Source organism: Coregonus clupeaformis, unplaced genomic scaffold (assembly GCF_020615455.1).
Source record: "Coregonus clupeaformis isolate EN_2021a unplaced genomic scaffold, ASM2061545v1 scaf1379, whole genome shotgun sequence".
Classification (NCBI taxonomy): Eukaryota; Metazoa; Chordata; class Actinopteri; order Salmoniformes; family Salmonidae; genus Coregonus; species Coregonus clupeaformis.
This window is the reverse complement of record NW_025534833.1, coordinates 2,209-28,283: the sequence shown is the minus strand read 5'-3', so window position 1 is coordinate 28,283 and position 26,075 is coordinate 2,209. Positions and strand designations below refer to the sequence as shown.

At 45.0% G+C, this 26,075-nt stretch overlaps 2 protein-coding genes across 2 annotated transcripts; one reads left to right on the top strand and one right to left on the bottom strand.

Moving 5' to 3' along the window:
• Positions 1-10,952: 10,952 nt before the first annotated feature.
• cygb2 (cytoglobin 2) lies at positions 10,953-18,169 on the bottom strand. Its single transcript, XM_041840429.2, has 3 exons — positions 17,560-18,169; positions 12,812-13,043; positions 10,953-12,538 (listed from the first exon to the last, which is right to left on the bottom strand). Exons 1-3 carry the CDS (start codon positions 17,715-17,717, stop codon positions 12,374-12,376), a joined length of 555 nt encoding a protein of 184 aa, XP_041696363.2. The 5' UTR covers positions 17,718-18,169; the 3' UTR covers positions 10,953-12,373.
• A 3,308-nt stretch (positions 18,170-21,477) lies between these two features.
• si:dkey-45d16.4 (scaffold attachment factor B1) lies at positions 21,478-24,460 on the top strand. The gene is made up of 4 exons (XM_041838632.2): positions 21,478-21,557; positions 22,477-22,741; positions 22,917-23,119; positions 23,500-24,460. Exons 1-4 carry the CDS (start codon positions 21,524-21,526, stop codon positions 23,835-23,837), a joined length of 840 nt encoding a protein of 279 aa, XP_041694566.1. The 5' UTR covers positions 21,478-21,523; the 3' UTR covers positions 23,838-24,460.
• Positions 24,461-26,075: the final 1,615 nt, after the last annotated feature.

Genomic DNA, 26,075 nt, shown 5'->3' with positions numbered 1-26,075 from the left:
TGTGGAAAAGTGCCAGGCCACAGCGGAGATGCTGAATGCTTCCCGAAAAGACCCCAGGAGTGCGGCCCCACCACAAATGGGAAGAACCCGTCCAAAGGACCCCAAGGTCTCGAACCCAGCCACGTCAGGACTTATCCCGGCTCCAGGGGGAGCCAGAAACCAGGCGGGTCCAAGAAGAGTACACCAGGAGGGGGAAACTCGACAGTGTTACCGGTGTGGGGAGATGGGACATATCTCCTGGCAGTGTGGGAAACCAGCCGATGAACCTATGCCCACTGCGGAGTCCTCCAGCTCAGCACCCACACACCGTTTTGCCTCGCTCTTGGGAGTCGTAGATGGCGGCCCAGATCGACCCCCCACCTGCCCGGTAACTGTGAATCACCATGATGTGGAGGCCTTACTGGATTCTGGTAGCCGGGCCACCCTGGTGCGTAAGGATTTGGTGGGCCCAACGTGTCTGACCCCGGGGGATAGTCCTCCCAGTTTCCTGTGTCCATGGGGACACCAGAGAATACCCCATTACTGAACTTACAATGACCAGCACACGGGGAACCATACACACGACGGCGGGGGTGGTTGATTCCCTCCCCGTCCCTGTCCTAATTGGACGAGACTGCCCAGCCTTTTACCCACTCTGGAGAGAGTCTCAGGAGAGGATAACCCGAGTACCTCGGAAACGGAGAGGCAAGACTCATCCTGGGAAGGCTCCGTGCAATCCTCCGAATTACTCACTCCCGCCCCGGGCTCTGATAGGGATGGCAGGTGCCCAGACCGACACAGAGACGGAGCTACAGAATCTGGACAAAGAACTGTCTGGTCTGAAGGGGACCGCTGAGAGGTATCGTTTGTTAAAGCAACAGTTAGACATGAAGACAGAAGAGTTAGATATCCTCCAGGCTAAACTCCAACAGAGCTCCTTCCATAAGCAACAGGAGGAGCTGGAGAGGCTGCGCAGGACCATCGAGGAGTGTGAGGAGACCCTGCGCAGTAGTAAGGAGGTCCAGAAGAAGGCAGAGGAGAAGTACAAGGTGTTGGAGAACAAGATGAAGAATGCGGAGGCAGAGAGAGAGAAGGAACTGAAAGCTGCTCAACAGAAGCTAAACTCTGCTAAAACCAAGGCTGATGCGTTCAGTAAGAAACTCAAGGAGAGACAACAGGAGGCTGAGTCCCTGGTCCTAGAGGTGGAGGAGTTGAAGAGAGAGCAGGCTGGCAAGCACCACGGCAATGCGGACGCCCTCTCCCGGCGTGATGCCTTCTTCGCTGCCTTTACCCCGACGAGGATGTCGGTCCCGAGGAGGGGGATGTGTGATGTCACGAGAGGCTGTGTCCTGGAGGGACGTTACATCCCCTGAGATGGCTGCAAACCCAGACAGCTATGGCTCCATCTGCTGGTATGGTCGGGAACTCCACCCCTCTATGGCCAATCTTCCCACGCAGCTGAAACAAATCAGGAGCTGATGAGCTGAAGGTTTGGGAAGGGAAGAGACACACTGAGGGAGTGTGTGGGGGGTGAAGAAACACAGTCTCCAACCTGGGCTCTCTGGAGGACAAGAGTGCTGCACGTCCACTTCCATGAGGAATATAAGGATTTGGAGATACTTACCTTTGGGAAATACTCACCTTTGGATATATGCACCTGTGGAAATACGTGAGAGACATTTGGAAGGACTTTTTGCTGGGTTGGCCACTAGCTGCAACGTGGACTACAGTAAGGCTGGGGAAAAGTTATCTGAGCGAGTGAGAATTATGATTTTGGATGTGGAAGAGACATCCCTGAACTGTTAACCCTTAAAGAGCCACAAGAGAACAGAATTTTGTTATATTTTCGTTAATTTCCCAAGACCTATAATAAAATCCTTGTTTTGTTTGAACCTTGTCTCCTTGCACTACGTGAGCAATCCCGCTGAAAGCTGTGTAGCCTCTCGTGACGTCACAACACGTATACCAGTTACATATGGAACTTCTGCTTGAGTTACTGGGCTAGAAAAAGTCTCAGAATTGATCATCTTCCTGTTTATCATTCACTATTATCACAGGCTATCAATGATACTACCATGATGTGCCCTCACAGAAGCCTATATTGAAGCCTTCCCTTATGGAAAACTTTTCAAAGGCCCCTGAATGCCAGACCCTTGGCAACATAATGAACCATTACAGGGAAGGGCACAAAGAAGGGATGGATGCTTTCTGTCCCTTCATGATCCCGGATGTCAATGAATGCCATCCTCCCCTGTCTTGTTAGAGTGAGGAGATTGGAAATGTGTCCCAGGCATTCTCATGCCATTCTCATGGCATTCTATCAGCACCGGAGACATGAAATTCCCCTTGTAGGCAGGCTCAGACTCCTCGCGGCCTGTCAGGAACGCTCTGAAGCATGGATATCGGATGGTTTTGGATCCACAGGAGCACCGCCAGGAATGTGAATTGTACAAGTTCTGTGCGCATCTCATCTCTGGCTTGGAGAAGTGTTTCTAATTGTAAATTCTTCAGGTTTCTCCTCCACAGCCCTGTCATGATGGAGAGCCACTTGGATCCATAAATCACCAAGAGATATGAATCTAAGAACCACTGCCACCTGCATGGTTACGGTATCTTGCCCTAGCTATTTTTCCACTACATTCTTTTAACCAAGTCTACGTTCTTTTAACTCATATAGATCCAAATTCAGATCAGTGAAAGGATGTTGTTATTATGACATTTCCAAACCTGGTTGAATGCAGTGACATTAGACTATTGTTAACATTGCTATTACTTAACCCTCTATGACCCATGTGTCAAACTCATTCCATGGAGGGCCGAGTGTCTGCGGATTTTCGCTTCATCCTAGTACTTGATTGATGAATTAATGTCACTAATTAGTAAGGAACTCCCCTAATCTGGTTGTCTGGGTCTTAGTTGAAAGGAAAAACCAAAAACCCGCAGACATTCTGCCCTCTGTGGAATGAGTTTGACACCCCTGCTCTATGACATGGTCAAATATATCATAACCTGGCATATTTAACCCTTATTTTACCAAGTTGCAGCAACGAACTGTGCATGAGTTACAGTGGAGAAGAGAGGGGTTCTATGAATCAATTGGAGGCTGTGGATGATTAGGTAGCCGTGGTAGTACGAACAATGCTTACTTTCAACAGGACAATGACCCAACACACCTCCAGGCTGTGTAAGGGCTATTTTACCAAGAAGGAGAGTGATGGAGTGCTGCATCAGATGACCTGGCCTCCACAATCCCCCGACCTCAACCGCAGAGTGAAGGAAAAGGAGCCAACAAGTGCTCAGCATATGTGGGAACTCCTTCAAGACTTGGAAATGCATTCCAGGTGAAGCTGGTTGAGAGAATGCCAAGAGCGTGCAAAGCTGTCATCAAGGCAAAGGGTGGCTATTTGAATCTCAAATATAAAATATATTTTGATTTGTTTAACACTTTTTCTGCTTACTACATGATTCATATGTGTTATTTCATTGTTTTGATGTCTTCACTATTATTCTACAATGTAGAAAATAGTAAAAATAAAGAAAAACCCTGGAATGAGTAGGTGTGTCTAAACGTTTTGACTGGTACTGTATAATCATAGTCATATACAGTATTCCAAATACATATACAGATAATCATTTTGTTTTATATATTTAGAAAAATATAAAATCCAAGCTTTAAAACTGACTGACAAAAAAACAACAATTCACAACAAGAAGTCCCAAGATGTAGTATATGATGTCTACATATGCTCAAGTGTGTGTGTTTGTGTGTGATATGATGTGCGTGTGTGTTCACGAGACAGTGTCAGGGAGGAAAACTCTGCAGATAGAGGGTACACAGCTGAAGGGAGAAAAAAAGATTACGTGGCCATTTTGTGAATTATGAGTAACATATGGCAGTGTTTAATAAACAACCTGTCGGGGCGGCTCACGACCCAACACAAATACCTAAGTCCTCTCCTCTTATAACCACAGAGAGCTCCAAGCTCATCATTAAGCTTGGGACCCTGGGTCTGAACCCCGCCCTGTGCAACTAGGTCCTGGACTTCCTGACGGGCCGCCCCCAGGTGGTGACGGTAGGAAACAACACCTCCACTTCGCTGATCCTCAACACTGGGGCCCCACAAGAGTGCGTGCTCAGCCCCCTCCTGTACTCCCTGTTCACCCATGACTGCGTGGCCAAGCACGCCTCCAACTCAATCATCAAGTTTGCAGACGACACAACAGTAGTAGGCCTGATTACCAAACAATGACGAGACAGCCTACAGGGAGGAGGTGAGGGCCCTGGCGGAGTTGTGCCAGGGAAATAACCTCTCCCTCAACGTCAACAAAAAAAACGAAGGAGCTGATCGTGGACTTCAGGAAACAGCAGAGGGAGCATGCCCCTATCCACATCGACGGGACCGCAGTGGAGAAGGTGAAAGCTTAAAGTTCCTCTGCATACACATCACTGACAATCTGAAATGGTCCACCCACACAGACAGTGTGGTGAAGAAGGCGCAACAGCGCCTCTTCAACCTCAGGAGGCTGAAGAAATTCGGCTTGGCCCCTAAGACCCTCACAAACTTTTACAGATGCACAATTGAGAGCATCCTGTCGGGCAGTATCACCCGCAACCGCAGGGCTCTCCAGAGTGTGGTGCGGTCTGCCCAACGCATCACCGGGGGCACACTGCCTGCCCTCCAGGACACCTACAGCACCTGATGTCACAAGAAGGGCAAAATGATCATCAAGGACATCAACCACCCGAGCCACGGCCTGTTCACCCCACTGTCATCCAGAAGGCGAGGTCAGTACAGGTGCATCAAAGCTGGGACCGAGAGACTGAAAACAGCTTCTATCTCAAGGCCATCACACTGTTAAATAGACATCACTAGCCGGCTACCACCCGATTACTCAACCCTGCACATTAGAGGCTGCTGCCCTATATACATAGACATGGAATCACTGGCCACTTTAATAATGGAACACTAGTCACTTTAATAATGTTTACATACTGCTTTGCTCATCTCATATGTATATACTGTATCCTATTCTACTGTATTTTAGTCAAAGCCACACCGACATTGCTTGTCCTAATATTTATATATTTCTTAATTCCATTATTTTACTTTCAGATTTGTGTGTATTACTGTGAATTGTTAGATACTACTGCACTGTTGGAGCTAGGAACACTACACCCGCAATAACGTCTGCTAAATATGTGTATATGACCAATAAAATTTGATTTGATTTGAGGAGTTCAAGTAAGTACCAACAGGACCTCTGGATGAGGTTATGTGCTGACATAACCTGTTGTACTATGAGAAGGTTACATAGCCACATAGGTGATGCATTATGGATCTGCTACCAAATGCTGTTCTCTTGTCCCTGATACTATTAATAGGCTGTTTAATCCCAACATCCCTGTAACTGCTGAGTCAGATAGGTAGGCAGGTGTGTGTGTGTGTGTGTTCACTTCTCATTCACCTGCACTTCTCACCTTACTGTACAGCTTGGAATGTTGATGTAGGTGCACATGTGTGTTTGTGTCTTTGTTATCACCATGGGAACCTGTCCAAATGAGTCCCTGACTGTCACCAGCGCTGGCTAGAATGACAAGCTTGGTGACAAGAGACAGGTCGCCATGGTGAAACGTCACCATCCTGTCAACACAGCACACAGGGGTGCACACACACTGCTAAATACCACTGGAGTTATTCCTCTGCAGATACAGTAGGAGGTGGGAGATGTAGAATCTACTACAGGGATTTATCATTAAATTAAAACCAATACCATGATATTGGGAATTCTTCCCATCAACACTGTAAGACTCCGAGCAGTCATCGGATTTGCATACATTTACAATAAAACAAAGTTATAACCACATCTGATGATACAGTACATGCTGATATATCGGCAAGAGAACCGGAATACATTACCGCGTGGAATTTAAAAAGGATGCCTTCTTCACTGTTTGAAGCTCCCACTGGTGCCCTTTGATAAAGAGCATTGCTCGGAGCATCAACCAGCGAACAGGCACGTTCATTAATCATTGATTAATGACATTTACATCTCATTATTGAATTAGCAGAGGGAAACAGAGGGACTCGCAAACCCAGTGCCTCTGTGCACCTGTAGGCAAGAGGTCCTGTGTGCTATTTCAGTCTTCTGCACCAGAGGAGAGAAGGGGAGGGAAGAGAAGTAGCTAGCCTGGTCCCTAGATCTGTTTGTGCTCTTGCCAATTCCATTGCTCATTGTCAATGAGTGACAAGGAGTTGACATGATAGCACAAACAGATCTGGAACCAGGCTACTTCTCTTAGACTGACACTCTAGTTAGAAGAGAATAGAGAACTGAGTAGAATTGACTAACTGTATTTCATTCAAAGGAAATTCTGCACAGTCTTGGATAGTCAACACATACGCTCTTGGCAGATATATACCAGACACATTAAAATACATAAAACACATTAGAAAGAATATAGTCACACATTAAAAGACAGTCCAGACACCCTGAAACAAGTGTAGGTAATGATCACTTTATTGATAGTCATTGATAGTTAATTTCACCAGGTCTGCAAAGGTACACGTCTGTAGTAGGCTGTGCAAACATGCTAAAACAGCACAAAACCACTCCCACTCCCCCAGTCAACAAATGTATACACTACCAGTCAAAATATTTGGACACACCTACTCATTCAAGGGTTTTTCTTTATTTTTACTATTTTTTAAATTGTAGAATAATAGTGAAGACTTCAAAACTATGAAATAACACATATGGAATCATGTAGTATCCAAAAAAGTGTTAAACAAATACAAATATATTTTATATTTGAGATTCTTCAAATATCCACCCTTTGCCTTGATGACAGCTTTGCACACTCTTGACATTCTCTCAACTAGCTTCATGAAGTAGTCACCTGGAATGCATTTCCATTAACAGGTGTGCCTTCTTAAAAGTTAATTTGTGGAATTTATTTCCTTCTTAATGTGTTTGAGCCAATCAGTTGTGTTGGGACAAGGTAGGGGGGTATACAGAAGATAGCCCTATTTGGTAAAAAAGACCAAGTCCATATTATGGCAAGAAAGGCTCAAATAGGCAAAGAGAAACAACAGTCCATTTTCTTTAAGACATGAAGGTCAGTCAATCCGGAAAATGTCAAGAACTTTGAAAGTTTCTTCAAGTGCAGTTGCAAAAACCTTCAAGCGCTATGATGAAACTGGCTCACATGAGGACCACCACAGGAATGGAAGACCCAGAGTTACCTCTGCTGCAGAAGATAAGTTCATTAGCGTTAACAGCCTCAGAAATTGCAGGCCAAATAAATGCTTCACAGAGTTCAAGTAACAGACACATCTCATCAACTGTTCAGAGGAGACTGCGTGAATCAGGCCTTCATGGTCGAATTGCTGCAAAGAAACCACTACTAAAGGACACCAATAATAAGAAGAGACTTGCTTGGGCCAAGAAACACGAGCAAATGACATTAGACCGGTGGAAATTTGTCCTTAGGTCTGGATTCTAAATTGGAGATTTCTGGTTCCAACCGCCTTGTCTTTGAGAGACGCGGTGTGGGTGAACAGATGATCTCCGCATGTGTAGTTGCCCACCGTAAAGCATGGAGGAGGAGGTGTTATGGTGGGGGTGCTTTGCTGGTGACACTGTCTGTGATGTATTTAGAATTCAAGGCACACTTAACCAGCATGGCTACCACAGCATTCTGCAGCGATATGCCATCCCATCTGGTTTGGGCTTAGTGGGACTATCATTTGTTTTCAACAGGACAATGACCCAACACACCTCCAGGCTGTGTAAGGGCTATTTTACCAAGAAGGAGAGTGATGGAGTGCTGCATCAGATGACCTGGCCTCCACAATCCTCCGACCTCAACCCAACTGAGATGGTTTGGGATGAGTCGGACGGCAGAGTGAAGGAAAAGCAGCCAACAAGTGCTCAGCATACATTTGAAGTCGGATGTTTACATACACCTTAGCCAAATACATTTAAACTCAGTTTTTCACAATTCCTGACATTTAATCCTAGTAAGAATTCCCTGTTTTAGGTCAGTTCGGATCACCACTTTATTTTAAGAATGTGAAATGTCAGAATAATAGTAGAGAGAATGATTTATTTCAGCTTTTAATTTATTTCATCACCTTCCCAGTGGGTCAGAAGTTTACATACACTCAATTAGTATTTGGTAGCATTGCCTTTAAATTGTTTAACTTGGGTCAAACGTTTCGAGTAACCTTCCACAAGCTTCCCACAATAGGTTGGGTGAATGTTGGCCCATTCCTCCTGACAGAGCTGATGTAACTGAATCAGGTTTGTAGGCCTCCTTGCTCGCACACACTTTTTCAGTTCTGCCCACACATTTTCTATAGGATTGAGGTCAGGGCTTTGTGATGGCCACTCCAATACCTTGACTTTGTTGTCCTTAAGCAATTTTGTCACAACTTTGGAAGTATGCTTGGGGTCATTGTCCATTTGGAAGACCCATTTGCGACCAAGCTTTAACTTCCTGACTGATGTCTTGAGATGTTGCTTCAATATATCCACATAATTTTCCTTCCTCATGATGCCATCTATTTTGTGAAGTGCACCAGTCCCTCCTGCAGCAAAGCACCCCCACAGCATGATGCTGCCACCCCCGTGCTTCACGGTTGGGATGGTGTTCTTCGGCTTGCAAGCATTCCCCTTTTTCCTCCAAACATAAAGATTGTCATTATGGCCAAACAGTTATATTTTTGTTTCATCAGACCAGAGGACATTTCTCCAAAAAGTATGATCTTTGTCCCCATGTGCAGTTGCAAACCGTAGTCTGGCTTTTTTATGGCGGTTTTGGAGCAGTGGCTTCTTCCTTGCTGAGGGGCCATTCAGGTTATGTCGATATAGGACTCGTTTTACTGATACTTTTGTACCTGTTTCCTCCAGCATCTTCACAAGGTCCTTTGCTGTTATTCTGGGATTGATGTGCACTTTTCGCACCAAAATACGTTCATCTCTAGGAGACAGAACGCGTCTCCTTCCTGAGCAGTATGACGGCTGCGTGGTCCCATGGTGTTTATACTTGCATACTATTGTTTGTACAGATGAACGTGGTACCTTCAGGCGTTTGGAAATTGCTCCCAAGGATGAACCAGACTTGTGGAGGTCTACAAAATGTTTTCTGAGGTCTTGGCTGATTTCTTTTGATTTTCCCATGATGTCAAGCAAAGAGGCACTGAGTTTGAAGGTAGGCCTTGAAATACATCCACAGGTACACCTCCAATTGACTCAAATGATGTCAATTGGCCTATCAGAAGCTTCTAAAGCCATGACCTCATTTTCTGGAATTTTCCAAGCTGTTTAAAGGCACAGTCAACTTAATAAACTTCTGACCCACTGGATTTGTGATACAGTGAATTATAAGTGAAATCATCTGTCTCTAAACAATTGTTTGAAAATTACTTGTGTCATGCACAAAGTAGATGTCCTAACCGACTTGCCAAAACTATAGTTTGTTAACAAGAAATGTGTGGAGTGCTTGAAAAACAAGTTTTAATGACTCCAACCTAAGTGTATGTAAACTTCTGACTTCAACTGTATGTGGGAACTCCTTCAAGACTGTTGGTAATGCATTCCATGTGAAGCTGGTTGAGAGAATGCCAAGAGTGTGCAAAGCTGTCATCAAGGCAAGGGGTGGCTATTTGAAGAATTTCAAATATATAAATATATTTTGATTTGTTTAACACTTTTTTGCTTCCTACATGATTCCATATGTGTTATTTCATAGTTTTGTTGCCTTCACTATTATTCTACAATATATAAAATAGTAAAAATAAAGAAAAACCCTGGAATGAGTAGGTGTGTCCAAGCTTTTGACTGGTACTGTATAATCATAGTCATATACAGTATTCCAAATACATATACAGATAATCGTTTTGTTTTATATATTTAGAAAAATATAAAGTCCAAGCTTTAAAACTGACTGACAAAAAAACAACAATTCACAACAAGATGTCCCAGATGTAGTATATGATGTCTACATATGCTCTAGTGTGTGTGTTTGTGTGTGATATGATGTGCGTGTGTGTTCACGAGACAGTGTCAGAGAGGAAAACTCTGCAGATAGAGGGTACGAGCTCACAGCTGAAGGGAGAAAAAAATATTATGTAGCCATTTTGTGAATTATGAGTAACATATGGCAGTGTTTAATAAACAACATGTCGGGGCGGCTCACAACCCAACACAAATACTCCTCCGCCCCCAGCTACTCAGAGGAACCGAGGAGCCTGACCTCTAACGGGGTTGCACTCAAGATCTGACGTCAAATGTTTTGCTAACAGTGTGAGACTGGTGCGTGTGTTGTACTGTAGGTGTAATGGGAGCAATAATTTATTACAGACTACAACTTCTACAGTAATCCACCTAATTTCCTCTCATCTACAGCCATTTGTCTCTTGCTGAATGAGTTTGTCACATTGTATTAGCTCGACTTCCTGTGTCGGTTATTTATCAGCCATGTAAGCCTACTGTATATCCTTCATCTTGTAACTTTACTGCTGGCCTCCAAAGCAACAACAAAGGAGAAGGCAGTAGAATATGAGTATACTTATATTATTAGCCAAGTAGCCATGGTAGCAAAGCAGATAGAGGGACGTTTTCTCTCAGCATTTGGCCAGAGAAAGAAAGGATGAGAGAGTAGGGGAGATATTTGATGAATGACCAGAAGAGGAAGAGCGGAGCCCCATTACTTCCTCATTAATGGTAAATGACAAAGCCGAGAGGGACCAGAGCGCAGGAGTTATCGTACACCATCAGAGACACAGAGGAGATTGGATTTAAATAGACATTCAAAATCCATTTGTAGTGAATTCAGGGAAAAGTCGGGAGTAGGGCTCCAACTTGTGACATTGTATTGTACATTTTACATTTTAGTCATTTAGCAGACACTCTTATCCAGAGCGACTTACAGTTAGTGAGTGCATACATTTTTCATACTGGCCCCCAGTGGGAAACGAACCCACAACCTGGCGTTGCAAGCGCCATGCTCTACCAACTGAGCTACAGGGGACTACAACCCAACATGGTGTACATGCCAACCCAACATGGTTTAAACTGGACCAAAGTATCTAGACCTCTTGGTAGGGTTGTAGAGTGTTAGTATATCAGATATGGTCGATATTAATATTTTTTCTTACCCTAGTGGTTCAGAGGTTAAGTACCTGATGCTACTTCAAAGTGTCCGTTGTATTTCCAGTGACCTCCGGAGTCAGTTTCTTAAACCCTTAATGGGGAGTTTAATGAGGAGATGTAAACCAAGTAAATGCTCCGTAGATATTAGCATATGGGTGGTCCAAGTCAGCAGAGTGGTGTGTGTGTGTGTGTGTGTGTGTGTGTGTGTGTGTGTGTGTGTGTGTGTGTGTGTGTGTGTGTGTGTGTGTGTGTGCATGCTTATAAAGAGGAGATGGTACCCTAACAGTGGTCTGTCAGCCTGTGGCTCTATCCCATCACTTTGAAACTGTTTGTAAATTAAAATAGCCAATTGCCGTATGGACAGGGTGTTAGCAGATGGGTGTGTTTAGTATAGTGCATGAGATGGGCATGGAAAGAGACAGGGTGTATTTGGGAATCCAAAGTGGCATACTTTCAGTGAGCAACAAAACTCCCTAAAATGGAGCCCTTAGTCCCCTTGAAAACATTGAAGATTTACAATACTACAATGAGTGTTGAATGAGGGCATAAGAGAATACACACGCTCACTAACTGTACACTATACAGACAACGCCTCAGGGGCTATACAGACAACACCTCAGGGGCTATACGGACAACACCTCAGGGGCAATACAGACAACACCTCAGGGGCTATACAGACAACACCTCAGGGGCTATACAGACAACACCTCAGGGGCAATACAGACAACACCTCAGGGGCTATACAGACAACACCTCAGGGGCTATACAGACAACACCTCAGGGGCTATACAGACAACACCTCAGGGGCTATACAGACAACACCTCAGGGGCTATACAGACAACACCTCAGGGGCTATACAGACAACACCTCAGGGGCTATACAGACAACACCTCAGGGGCTATACAGACAACACCTCAGGGGCTATACAGACAACACCTCAGGGGCTATACAGACAACACCTCAGGGGCTATACAGACAACACCTCAGGGGCTATACAGACAACACCTCAGGGGCAATACAGTAAAGTACACACAATGAGTCAGTTGGGAGAGGGGAAAGATTCCCCCAAAAGTTGAACACAACAAGATATTCTATGAACAGTCTCAGCCCTAAAAAATCACCTTTCAACATCCCTGTTCCCTTCATTTTTCTTGGACAGGGGCGTTACAGAGACCGAACTTCCCCTTCAGGATCCGTACAAACCATTAAAGCCCTGCACTCCCCTGCTATCGCCCCTCACACTGCCGAGCTGGAGAGCTGCACCCAGCCGACCTCTGTGTAGGCGCCCGTCACATGCCAGTACACCGCCCCCATCAGTTTGGTCCACACCATTTGCACCTCTGCCGTGAAGCATTCTGGGAAGTCCTCCGACAACACCTCCAGTATTACACCACACAGGATCTGAGAGACGGAGAAAGGGAGGGAGTGAGATAAACAATGAGGAGAAAGGTGAGAGGAAGAGGAGGGCAAGATGTAAAGAAAAAGAACAATTGGTAGATTAAGAAAGAGAGATGAGTAAAAATGGAGGAGAGCACCCTCATCTAACAAAAGCACCCTCAAAGCCTTTCCAGTTGGCCTCAACTTCAAACAGAGCAACGCAACTTCAGTCCTCTCCCCTCAAAACCTTTCAGAGGGACATTAGGGACCACTGACACAGACAAGCCACCCCCTCACCTTAAAGTACATGGGCTCCACCTTGTGTTTGACAGCATGAGCCTTGCCCACCAGAGCTAGAACAGAGGACACTTTCTCTGGGTCGTGGAGGTTCTCCACCACCGTGTTGATGGCGCCCATCACCCGGCGGGCGTGGTGCCTCAGCTGGGCACTGCGCTCCATCTCCTCTGGGTCATCCATGTCCTGAAACTGGCTGAAGTACTGCTTGGCCGATGGGAAGTTCACAAAGAACCTGGAGGACAGAAGAGCAATAACATTCTTACTCTAACGTGATTTTCCTGGAACTTCCGGTGAGGTTTATCTATGGCTCTGGGTAGAAGTTAGTGTACTCATAATATCATAATACACACAGAACGACCATGCAATCAAACAATATTAGGGGAAGTCCAAGAAACTGGGGGACAAAAGAGTCAGAGTTAGCTTAGTACAGAGCCATGATGGTACAAGCACAGCTTATGTGGATATCATCCATGCTCGTTTCAAATGTTCCAGGACAATGATATTCTAATTAGACAATAACACTCTTATTCGAATGTCCTCATAATCCACACAGAGCAACACAGAAGATATCAAAATGCCTACAGGCAATCACATGATGTCAGTGTAAAAATGAGGGATGAATAATATGTCAGTTAATACCCTCTGCAAAAGTCTCTGAAATTACTGAAGTTACTGAAATCGGTACTAGTGGGGAATATGAACGCTTCATAACATTTGACCAACGCATTCAAGCTTGAAGATTTCTGAATCTACTCATTGAATGGAGGCCCTGTGGCCATAAAGTCACACGCGTAAAAAAAACATTCTGGAGACATTATTGCTCGTTGTAATGTGTGACCTAGAGCTAATGACAAGTACCCAAAGTTTTCAAAATGCACAATGTGCCTCGAGTTGTAATCATCCTCTTAACATAGCCTCATCTGCACCTAGGTGATTGGGCTTACTTATCACTTGTCACGACTTGGGTTTACGACTCAAGTGTTTACGTTCTGCGAGTTGAGTGTGCTGCTCAATTCTCATGATTTCTCGTGTCTACTTGGAGCTTTGGAGAATCCGCTCAGGGCGCCGCCAACACGGCAACGCGGGGTGATTGGCAGACGGGAATGGTAAAGTGGTGCTGATGAGGCGAGGAGCGTTAAGATCGTTACGTTTCTTTGAGTGTAATTAGAGGCAGGTGCTGCTGGGTACCGGAGGAGCGAGACGGGTGGCAGTCGATGTTCCTCTCGGAGCATTTCACCCGCGGTGACTGTGTGTAGGAGGTTTCCTCTGCCTAAATGCTTCAGCCACATAACAATACCTGCCATACACAGCAATGAAGGATGCAAAAAAACTCAATGTCCTGTGACTGCTTTGTCATCCACAAAAGTGACAGTAGATACCAGCCTCCATGCCAGCCTTGCATGTCCTAAAGTGCTTTTGTCAAGTCCTTCCCTCCCTAGTCACAGATACTGTATATCCTGCAGCACTACACACTTTTCCTGAATGGAAAATAATGGAACTTCAAAAAGGAAGAGCACCTCTCTGAGGATTACTGGACTTCACACAGAGGGTACTATGACTGATGTGTGTGCTGTCTATGGACTAGTTTGAACTGCAAGTTATTTTAGAGCCATACAGTAAAGCCCATTCTCCAACCACCCAATGAGATGTAAGCTGAGAGAATGGGAATCGCCCGGCTTTGTTTTGATTGAGGTCTACAGTTTGTACGTCACCACCACCGAGACTGACCACATCAGGGCACCTCAAGACCACATCAGGGCACCTGTGTATTTTTGCCGATAAGACTATAATGAAGTTTCCACAAGCTTACAAGGCGGTGCACTGCTCGTACAAGGAGATGTATGGGGGATATGTTTTGCTTTTTGACTCTGTCCTCACCTTTTCTGGTGAAAGCACAGCAAACAAATATGTAAACAAATGAATAATTGAAACACACACACACACACATACACTCGTCTTGTTTCACCCCTGACCCAATTTGACTTGTGTAAGTGCTTTACACCAGTGCGGCTGACTGGGTACGAGGGTTTAGTTATTCAGCGTTGGTTAGGTTTGGCCCCTGGCAGCAGTGCTACACTACACTACACCGCATCCCCGCAGATCCTGTGACATGCTATGCTACGCTACGCTACAGAGGCGCCTGCTTGCCTGTAGCTGTCCCCAAGCCAAGCTCTCCCAGCTGTCGCTGCTTCACGCAGTCTTTGAAACAACAAGGGACACTAGCTTGTTGTTCCTTGCAGATAAACACGAAAGTCCCTTAGAGCTTTGTGAGGAAAGGACTTTTTCTCTTAGAAGTCAGAAATGAAGGACTTTTTGCGTATACCTCGCCAATCCCCTTTAGCGCCCCCTTCATAGGTACAAGCGTATTGCGCAATATACTGTTAAATATACAAACAGTGTATATCCACTTTTATATCTGCATGTATATTTCTACATCTCGTATCTATATAATGCAAGACAGTTAAAACATTTGCCCTGAAACCCTAACACAACCAGAACCAGAGAGTGACAGAGTGGAGTGTCTGGAGTGTCAAAGATGCTCTCACACTGAATTCCCCCAACCTGTCGCTGCATTTAAATGAAGTAATCAAAGCAGCACCGTTAGTGGTTTGTTAGTCACATTCTAATTAGTCTTGAAGGGTTCTTTTCGGAAGGCAACACACTTTCTAGTACTGAGAAAAACGACCTTGACTAATTGTGCGAGCATTAGACACAGCACAGAGGGATGGTTTATCTTTATGGTTGTTCAAGCACTTCATCAAGTCTCAACTCCTCAGTCCTCAAGATGGACCACTTTGGAGAACTCCATATCCATCATGCTAGTATCAGAAGCATCCACAGCCTAATACTATTGCTCAATGTTTGGCGATTTAATTGAGCTGCCAGTACTCGAGATGGCCGGAGGTGGTCTCCTCATTGGTGAAATTGCATTTGTGCGCATTGATAATGACATTAGCCCAGGCTATTGTCACTTTGTATTCTTTCCGACAATCCAAGCAGAAGGATATAAATGCAAATAGCTAAGCATTCACATGGCGAACCATAGAAGTCAACCGAACCGTGGAAGGCTTTGACCCAGTATCCATCCACTCTTCAATGTGCTTTCAGGATAGCTATTAGACCATTATCCATCCACACAGATGACCTGCTTACTCGGGCCATCTGCTTGTTAATAGGAGCAGGCCAATTAGTGGGTTCAGTGATGTCTCCCCTTCCCTGAATCAGAGGGATGTTAGGGAGTGTGACATAGGTTCAGATGAGAGGCTTTGCACTGAGGAGGATCATCAGACCCAGCAGAGCATTCAAGCCTGGGCATGTCAAGAGAGCCTGTGATGTTGTTGTCAAGGGACAGAGAGAAATGAAAGAAAGAAAGAAAGAAAGAAAGAAAGAAAGAAAGAAAGAAAGAAAGAAAGAAAGAAAGAAAGAGAATGGGAGGGAGACGGATAGTGAGAAAGAAAGTGAGGGAGAGAGGAAGAGATATGGAGAATGAGAGCGAGACGGGAGGGAGCGTCGAGAGAGGCAGTGAAGTGCCAAAGCTTGTTGCTGTTACCCACAGATAAGAACGCAACACACATGCACGTATGTACGCACTCTCACACACACACACACACACACAGACAACTCTACACACTCTCTGCCCTCAGAGCTCTCCCTAAGGGACTATCTTGTCGCGCCGACCCAAAATCAGAGCACATCACTGCCTTAGCAACGCCACGCTGTCCGTTTTAACGAGCCCTCTTGGCATTCCATGTGGAACACTGAGACAACACTGAGACAACACTGAGACAACACTGAGACAAAGTCAAATGCATCCCAGCTCAGTCAGACAGCTACTATTTCTTCAGATGCATAGCCTCAGTATGAAGACCAACAAACAAACATAAACAAAGTGACAGACACCTTGTAATATTTGAATTCCAATAAATAAAGCAAAAAAGCCATCAGCAAGGTGCCACAGAAAGATACCTGCTAAACTGGTGGATTAGGTTCCATTTTAGAGTGAAGATGTTCCATTAATTTGAAAGATGTGACAGGTAAAATATGTAAAATAAGTGTTGCCAATTTATTGTTTTTTGCATCAACTGAACAGCTAGAACAGGAATGTCTGCCTCAGACAGGTGGACATTTAAGCAGAAAAATGTGCTGTCCCTCAATTAAAGCGTCTTACAAAATAGTCTGTAGAACGAAGAGGGCTTCTGAGAAATTGCTTTTTAATGAGGACAGAAGTGAGTGAATTAGAGCAGAATTGTCTATGTGTGTGTGTGTGTTCTGTTCAGTGTGGACTCAATCTCCCTGCCTTTTCCAGAGCCTGCTGTGGGATTTCATAGAAATGCATGAGCCCCCTCCAATCTGCACGAATCTATGGAAAACACACATCCAGCAGTGCTCAGGTGCAGTAAACATCAGTGGAAATCACCCTCCACTCAGGACTTTTTGCCCAAACTTTCCTATGCCTGATAAGATGCTGTACATGAGAATGTCATTTTAAAATTGCACTCCACTAAAATTGTAGACCCCCCCCCACCCCAATGCCCTCCGGCCCCACCTGCTACACAAACCTTATGAGGACCCCCTGGTACTCCACGTACCTTATGGGGACCACCAGCCGCAACACTATGAGGACTCTAAGCCCCACGTACTTAATGAGGACCATCAGCCCTATATGTGCCTTATGAGGACCTCCAGCCCCACCACAATGGCGACCAACAGCCCCACTACTATGAGGACCCCCCCACCTGACCACATACCTTATGAGGACCGACACCCCCACGTCCTCGCAGTTCTCGTAGACGGGTCCCCAGGTGTTCTGGATGATCTCCCGCTCGGCATCCGTCAGCGGCTCGGCCCGCTCTGGCCGCTCCCCACGCTCCATCGTCTCTCCTCCTACGTCTCTCGGCGACTCCATCCGAGACGACCTTCGCCGCAGCAGCTCGGAGGCTCCCGCCAGCAGCGAGCGGGGGAGGTAGGGAGCGAGGGAGGGGGGGAGGGAGAGGGAGAGCTGTGAACCCACGGCGACGGAGACGAAGGGATGGAGGAGACAGACGGAGCAGCCTTGTATGCTACCCACCCACCCCCCACCTAAACCACCCCTCTCTCCCTTCGCTCTCCTCTCCTCCAAAACTTGTCCTCCACTGTTAATACCACTTCTTTTTTTTTACTCCCCTCACTCTTTCTCTCTTTCTCCGTTTCTTTGTTTCTTTCCTTCTCTGGTACAGGAGCTGTCTTCTCTCTGAACTTCTGTGTTTGTGAGGACCTGATGGAATGACGGAGGGAGTGGGAGAGAGGGGTGGAGAGAAACGAGAAGGGGTGGAATAGAGAGCATCTAGGATCTCTGTATTGTCCACCCGCCTCCCTCTCACACTCTCTCCTCTCTCTCCCTCCTTCCCCCTCTCTTTCTCTCTCTCTCTTTCTCGCTTTCATTTTGTCTACCTAATGTGCGCACACACGCAAACACAAGCACACACTCCTCACAGCTGTTTTTATAGAGCGATGCCGCTGTCTCCATTCCTGGGAGGGCACAGACAACCAGGCAGACAAACAAGTGTGAGGAGAGTGTGTGTGTGTGTGTGTGTGTGTGTGTGTGTGTGTGTGTGTGTGTGCGTGTGTGTGTGCGTGTGTGTGTGCGGTGGGGTTCTGTGTCATCTCATGAGAGAGCCTGTATAAACTGTGACAGATAAAACTATAGGAAGCCTCTGTCTCTCCACAGACTCTCACAGGACATTGTGCCTGACAGTTTGACAGGTAAAGGAAATAGAAGAGAGAGAGTAAAAAAGAAAGGTTACCATTTGCGTTCAGGCTATTGAGAAAGTTATGACATAAATAATGGAGGTCAAGAAATAAGGGTAAAACGTCAATTACATTATCTGTCAGAGTATTTCTCACTGTATCACTCATTCAATTGTTTTGGATGTATGATTCATAAAAAATCTTGATGAAACCATTCAAAAGTAAATTCAACTAAAGTCTTGGATCGTCTGGTTTGAAATTACACTTTGATTTGTGCAATGCAGACAGACAAACACAAGAAGATTGAAGAAACCTGCTACTGAAGGGGTCAATATGAATTGAAGATATTGAAAATGCCACATTTGACATTCGCTCGGTGGTCGCCACAGCCAGAGGAGACGGTTAATAAACTGCTGGCTAGACAAAAGGGGTGAAAAGAGAAAAGGAGGCTACGGTGACAGTTTTATTGTGCCATGGAGGCTATTGAAAAAGCCTGCCTGCCGTTGAGATAGAGCTGTCACAGCATTTGAAAGATGACAGATTTCTGCACAAAGCCAAGTGTGGCACCCGTCAACACTAAACTGAATTGCACACTGTCTGACAGACGTTCCACGTGTCACTTAGGCTGCGTTTACACAGTCAGCCCAATTCTGATCTTTTGCCCAATTATTATTATTAAAGCTCTGATCTGATTGGCCATAAAGATCAGAATTAGGCTGCCTTAGGGTGAGCAGCCTTAGGGTGAGCAAATACTAAGTCTGTGACATAGGGCTTTGTCAAAACCTATATGGACATAATTAAATAACCACCCGCTCATTTACATACAGAATACACTGTTCATAGTATAGTATGAGTATAAAGAATTTCTACTGTGGGAATATAAAGTTATTGGCCACTAACATCTACTGTAACACAAAGCATATTGCCAATTGGCAAAGGTTTGTTCAAAATCTCACTAGAATATGAAGACCGAGTCCCAGACTACTCGTACATGTACAAAGCATTTGTACTGTGTAAATGTAGCTTGGGCCAAGTTAGCATTTATGATGCTAGTGTATGATAATATTCATATCATCGCCTCTCCATCTCAGCCCTAGTAAGTAAGCAACATGTACACTGAGTGTACAAAACATTAGGAACATAGACTGACCAGGTGAATGCTATGATCCCTTATTGATGTCACCTGTTAAATCCACTTAATTCAGTGTAGAGCATGGGTCTCCAACCTTTTCTAGCATGAGAGCTACTTTTAAAAAATGAATCATGTCGGAGCTACACATTTTTTTTGCTACTCATTCTTCTCCTCTCTGCAACTCTTCCCAGAATCCTTTCTGTCAATATACCTGGTAGAATAATGGTTAATAAACAACTCTAAGGGGGGCCCTATAAAATGTGTGATTTCTTTTACAAATTATGTTTTATATTTTCCCAAATGACGTTCTCAGTGTTAATTTTTCTTGGATTTAGATTTTGTTTTGTTTTTCACTCTTAAAATTACAATTGTTTATAGAGAAACAACGAAAATTGGATGTTCTGAGTCCATGTTAATGCTTAAATCACATCAGAAGAACACATTCTGTGAGGAATGTGCCATCTAATGTGCTGGTCTAGCAACGGTTCTGTACTGCTGCTGCCCATTTAATGGCAAAGTTTGCAAATAACAAATAATAGATACAAATGATATACTTACTCATGATATACTTCTGCCAGGTAAGCCTACTTTGCAGTTAACATTTAATTGAGAAGGTTTTGGGGGAAAGTATTTCTGTCAACCCACAAGATGGTTATCACATCAACTGGCTACACACAGAGTGATAGACACGTGCACACCACACAGACAGACAGGGACAATATTGTTGGAAATTAATTGCCAGATATTGTGTTAGGTTTGGATTTTTAAGTCAATAGTGGCTAACCAGGGGTGGGATAATGTCAAGTTGCGTTGATTAAATAGTAGCTGGTAGCTTGCGGTGTCTGATACTTGTGAGATTTATTTATGACAGTTTGCGGTGGAACACTTGAAAATTGCATGTACTTTCAGAATTGTTTGGCGAGCTACTCATTGGTGGGCTACAGGCTACTGGTAGCTTACGAGCTACTGGTAGCTCACGACCGACCTGTTGGAAACCCCTGGTGTAAATGAAGGGGAGGAGACGGGTTAAACAAGGATTTTTAAGCCTTGAGACAATTGAGACATGGATTGTGTATGTGTGCCATTCTGGGTGAATGGGCAAGACAAAAGATTGAAGTGCCTTTGAACGGAGTATGGTACCACTTGTGTCAAGAACTGCAGAGCTGCTGGGGTTTTTCACGCTCAACAGTTTTACGTGTGTATCAAGAATGGTCCACCACCCAAAGGACATCAAGCCAACTTGACACAACTGTGGCATTGGAGTCAAAATGGGCCAACATCCCTGTCGAATGCTTTCGACACCTTGTAGTCCATGCCCTGACGGATTGAGGCTGTTCTGAGGACAAAAGGGGGTGCAACAATATTCAAATCTAATTATTCAACACATAATTCCAGTAAATAGCTCTTGACCTGGAGGGTGAATTGTGACATTTGAAGTGCCACTCACTCTGAAGTGAGTGCATTGTTAGACTGTTTATGGTCAGTAAAAATAAATCAGATGCAGAAAAGAGCAATCTTATGTAGGTCAACTATATATTCCAGATTGCCTGTTACCATGCCAAGTCAAAGCCACAAGTGAATATGTTCTGTATTATGGATTGCACAGAGCATCCCTTTTCTCTGTGATGATGGAATTGACTTCACTTGACAGAACATACCAGAAACTTTACGCGCGGTCCTTTGACGCCATCTTGTGGACACTCCGCGGTCCTGCACAATTTTCGGCACGCCAGTTTGCCAGATTTCCCGAGAAGTTGAGTTACACGTCAGAATGGAACCTGTACTGGTGAGTGGACGTGTACAGTGACCTCAACATTTTGTGTGTGTCAGCTGATCCCGGATATTATGCAGCTATGGAACGTGTGGTGGAGATGGCAAATAACGGTGGTGAGCACGACATAAACTGCTACGTCTGACATTACATATTTTATTGTTCATAAATCCATAACCAGCATGTGCCATTTTTTCTTTTGATATGCGGCTCTGTGATTTTCCTGTGCTCGCGCTGGCCCATAATAAACAATGCAACATTTATACTTTCATCTTCTATCTGCTTTGCCTCCGCATGGGTAGACGTGCTGTGCTGCTTGCACTTGTGCCTGGAATGGCAAAGCGTTTTAGCAACTAGCCTACGTCACCAGGCAAATAGGGGGCTTCGGCTTTTGCTTTGACAGTGAAAGTGATAATATCGGCTTTGCTTTGTATGACAGCTGAACCCCAATCGACAACAAATAGCCTACAGGCCGTTCACAGTAAAATTACATTCATGATTGAACGTTTTGCCAGGGTTGTAATCATTAGCCGATTCTGTTGCAAATCGTTTCGCCCTGTTGCAAAACCGTTTACTCCAAACGGAAAACGCAAACGAGAGTTTCTATTAGACAAATTCAAGTAGGGTCCCTCCCGTTTTCTTTACGCTTCCTTCTTAAAAGTAAACGGTTTCCAAAAATAATACACCCAACGTATGTTTCCCTAACGTTCACCAATGTGAACCCCTTATATTCAGCCCAGTAGTTTATCGTGCAGCTCCATATAAAACATAATGTTGAACTTCATAGCCTATGCATCATCATTGGAAAGACTAGGCGGCCTACCTGTGGAGTTATTTCCTTACCATCTGTACTGTCTATCTAATTTCTGAAGTAGCAATTGAGGAGGAAAAGTCATTGAGGCTTGAACTATTGTTACAGGATAAGTGCACTAAGGCCCAGACCTCTTGGCAAAGGTCATATCTGAGGATTCTATACCAATGGTCTACGACTTAGATATTGCCTCTCACTTTTTCCCTCCCCCTTCCTCTATCCAGGTTTCTCCCTCGCTGGCCCCTCCACCACTCCCCGCAAGCGACAGGTGCGATTCTCCGCCCGCCACGACATCCTGCTGCTCCGTGAGGTCATTGCTCAGAACCCGTTCTGTTCCAAGGAGTCGGGTCGTATCTGGGCCCGTGTCGGGGAGATCATCACTGCTGCCCTGCAGGACGAGAGCTTTGAGGTGGACGCCCGGCGCTGCAGGGAGAGGACCATGCTGCTGCTGGACTACTACAAGAAGCAGGACTTCCCCAGCCTACGCAGGTTGGTCAAGACTGGCCAGAAGTTGACATAAGACATCCAAGTTGACATTAGACACACATACACAGGAGTCTACATAAGGCTTAATAGGAGGAATGTATTAGAAGCTGATACCCAACCTTGTGTGTGTGTGTGTCTGTCTGTGTCTGTTCATGCTTATGCACCTGTATGTGTTCAGGTTTGGGACAGAGAGGCTGTATGCCCAGAAAGAAGACCTACTCCACGAGGTGTTGGAGCTGGAGGCAGAGAAGGGTCTTCTGGCCAGCGGGGAGAGTAAGTACCAGGATGAGGAACTCAGGAAACGAGCCCTGGAAGAGCTGGCTAGTCTACCAGAGCAGGACAAACCCATCATTATCTCCACACAAACAGGACATCCCAAAGGTAAGAAACCCATCCAAGTCTGTTTAGATCTGTGAGGGGAGAAAATAACTTTTAAATCTGTGATCATATCCAAAGGGAGGAAGGAAATAGGACACACACCTGAAGAGAATACTGTTATTATAGCCGTACTGTGTCCAAACTAGTGGTTCCCCTGCAATTGTTTAGAATGCCCTGCCCTTGCCCCGCTTAAAACAGTTGTCTCTGTGTGTGTCGATACTCAAGAGACACACACAGTGACATGTTTGCTCCTCTGCAAAAATGTTTGAGTGACTACAGACCAAAGAAATGATAACCAAAAAACGTTGACCTTTTTTGAGACTTTATCCTCCCCATCTCAACCATGTCCCTCTCTATTCTCTCCCCTACCCTGCCCCCTTCAGTCCCCACGACCCCAGAGCCCGAGGAGGAGCAGGAGGACCTGGCAGAGCTCTCGCTAGTCTCGGCGGCGCCCATGGCCAAGCAGCCTTGCCAATGCTGCTGCCAGACCTACTCAGAGATCCTAAGCTTCCTGGAGAAGCGCTCGGAGGCGGAACAACGACTGCGGGAGGAGGAGCTATCGCTGAGGAGGGAGGAGCTAGAGATCCAGAGGAGTAAGATCACCCTGGAGAGAGAGAGGCTGGGGGCGGAGAGGAAGGAGAGGGAGAGGAGGTTTGAGCTGGAGAGCCAGGAAAGACAGGTGATATTGGACCTGCTAAAGGAGAAGGTGCTCAAAGGATGAGAGGATTGATGGAGGGGGGCAGGTGAGGGGCTGAGGGGCAGAAGGAACCCTAGGTGTATGGTGTGGACATAACATTAAGACGTCGGGAGGGTGGTACTCCCTCTGCCCCCTCTGCCCCTTGTTCTATGCCAATGGCCTTAGTGAAGGAATCTGCTGTGTCACCCATTTCCAAGTGTGGAGATCCATGCCTAGCATTGAGCATTGGACGACTAAAACACTGTGACTAAAAATAGGTAGCACATCCATCCTCACACTGTACATACCCACACATTATCTTATTAAACAAACCCTTTGGTGATAGAATTCCAAGCTGTTCATCGAAGGTCATTTTTATAGTGAAAATACAAAAATAGCCAACAATTCTCCCAATGTCAATTAACTCTTTAGTCAATTCTGACTTTGTGTTCATTATTATGAAGCTGTTCCTGCTGAAAATTCCAAGAAAGTACTTACAAAACCTATTAATGATATGGATGGCTGCAAGCAATTTATAAACTTTTTGTCAATTGAGGAAAGAGTGAAGAAAATTTTAAATAAAGTATGTAGGCTTCTAGGAAATGTATGACCAAGTTGAGTAACAATGTTTTATTTTATTTGTATTGTATTAAATTATACATGACCTACCGTTCCCCCTGAAATACCACTTTTTAAGCATTTAAAACAGAATATGTTACCTACATGTTTCTTCTTCATAATATTTTGAACTCATTACTTCAGCGTCTCTTTCCTTCTTTTTACGCCTGCTACGTAACGTTACTCTTTGACCTCGCGTGTGATTGAAGTGCTCTGAGTGGTTGAAAATTCGCACAAACCGCCCTCCTCTGTTCCAAAGCAGCACTCACATTGGATTATTCTACTGCCAATATGTTAATCGTGGGCTACCCAATGAAATGACTCGTAGTATTTTCTTTGACGCGACCTCATTGCGAGACAGTTTACATTAGCGACGCTAGGACCAACATTGTATAAACTTTTTCAGATTACACGAGCCTGCTATAGTATACTTCTATTGCAAAATGTTATTCTAATTGAATAATTAGGTGGAGCGCGTTTTTCGTAGAGTGGGCTACAGCTCTATGTGTGGATTTGGAAAAAACTCAGTTTTCATCCGTTTCCTAGTTTGTTAGACCAGTCATACTGCGATCGATAAGTGGACTTGTTTACTTACGCCAGTTATGTAGGTTAGCTACCTGTAGGCCGGTGTTTATGCTTTGAGATTTTGTAACATTCCGCACTCATTCGACGGTTTTCCGTGTTCTTAAATCCTGAATTTATAAAAGGAGTCGATATTGTCGATGTGAGTAGGCAAAATACGTGGCCATTAACTTTTGGACCTCAAGTCTCGTCTGTCATTCTCAAACTTCAAAGCTGTCCTATAGTCACTCAACAATGAATATCTCAAAAAGTGGGTACCGTGTCTTCTCTGCCAACTCGACCACCGCATGCACCGAGCTCGCCAAGAAGATCACGGAGTAAGTATATGCTGTGCATTCAAATGAATCTCTTGCATATCACTCAAATGACTTTTTTCCCCCAATTGTATTTGAAAGTAGTCAAAAGACAAATTAGTGGTGGTCTAGCGCAGTGGTTCCCAACCCTTTTCGGTTACTGTACCACCAACTGAATTTTGCTCTGGCGGAGTACCCCTGAAGTACCCACTCATGTGTACTCATGAGTCTTCTGAAGTACCCCCTGTGGATAGGCCAAGTACCCCTAGGGGTCCTAGTACCCCTGGTTGGGAACCACTGGTCTAGCGGTATAGGGCGCTGCTTCTAGAGAACATGTACCGCTGCCAGTATGGGTTTGAATCCGGCCCATTGCTCTTTCACCAAAAACTCTTACCTTTCCTCTGTCTCCTATCCAATAAACAATAAAATAAGTAAGGAACGGGACTGCACCACTCCTTTTAAAAATTAATAGTGGAAAAATATTAGAATTGGGCTGTGTGTGTAAAATCAGCCTATTAGGCCTACTTTTAGGTCGCTAGACTCCAGAGGACCTGTCACTCAAAATTGCAAGGATGAGAGAGGATGACATCTCACATAACTTTGCTAAGAGACTTCAAGCAAACTGGCCTAACAAACAGAGCCCATTCCAGGCAAACAGTCTCTCAAACATAGGGAACAGTTACAGCTGCTGCCCCAGACACTGACCCGTTTTCCCGATTCAAATGTTTAAGATACATGTGCATCTGTCCGCGGACCCCAAACCGATCCAAATGTAACATGCATCCGTCAA

What these genes read in the sequence shown, in the direction of transcription:
- si:dkey-45d16.4 (XM_041838632.2), top strand. Translation starts at nt 21,524, where the DNA reads ATGGAACGTGTGGTGGAGATGGCAAATAACGGTG. An exon ending in GGAGATGGCAAATAACGGTG is followed by an intron (nt 21,558 to 22,476) that starts GTGAGCACGACA and finishes TCCTCTATCCAG; the next exon opens with GTTTCTCCCTCGCTGGCCCC. An exon ending in ACAAACAGGACATCCCAAAG is followed by an intron (nt 23,120 to 23,499) that starts GTAAGAAACCCA and finishes TGCCCCCTTCAG; the next exon opens with TCCCCACGACCCCAGAGCCC.
- cygb2 (XM_041840429.2), bottom strand. Translation starts at nt 17,717, where the DNA reads ATGGAGTCGCCGAGAGACGTAGGAGGAGAGACGATGGAGCGTGGGGAG. An exon ending in GGGGTGTCGGTCCTCATAAG is followed by an intron (nt 13,044 to 17,559) that starts GTATGTGGTCAG and finishes TCTGTCCTCCAG; the next exon opens with GTTCTTTGTGAACTTCCCAT. An exon ending in TGGAGCCCATGTACTTTAAG is followed by an intron (nt 12,539 to 12,811) that starts GTGAGGGGGTGG and finishes TCCGTCTCTCAG; the next exon opens with ATCCTGTGTGGTGTAATACT.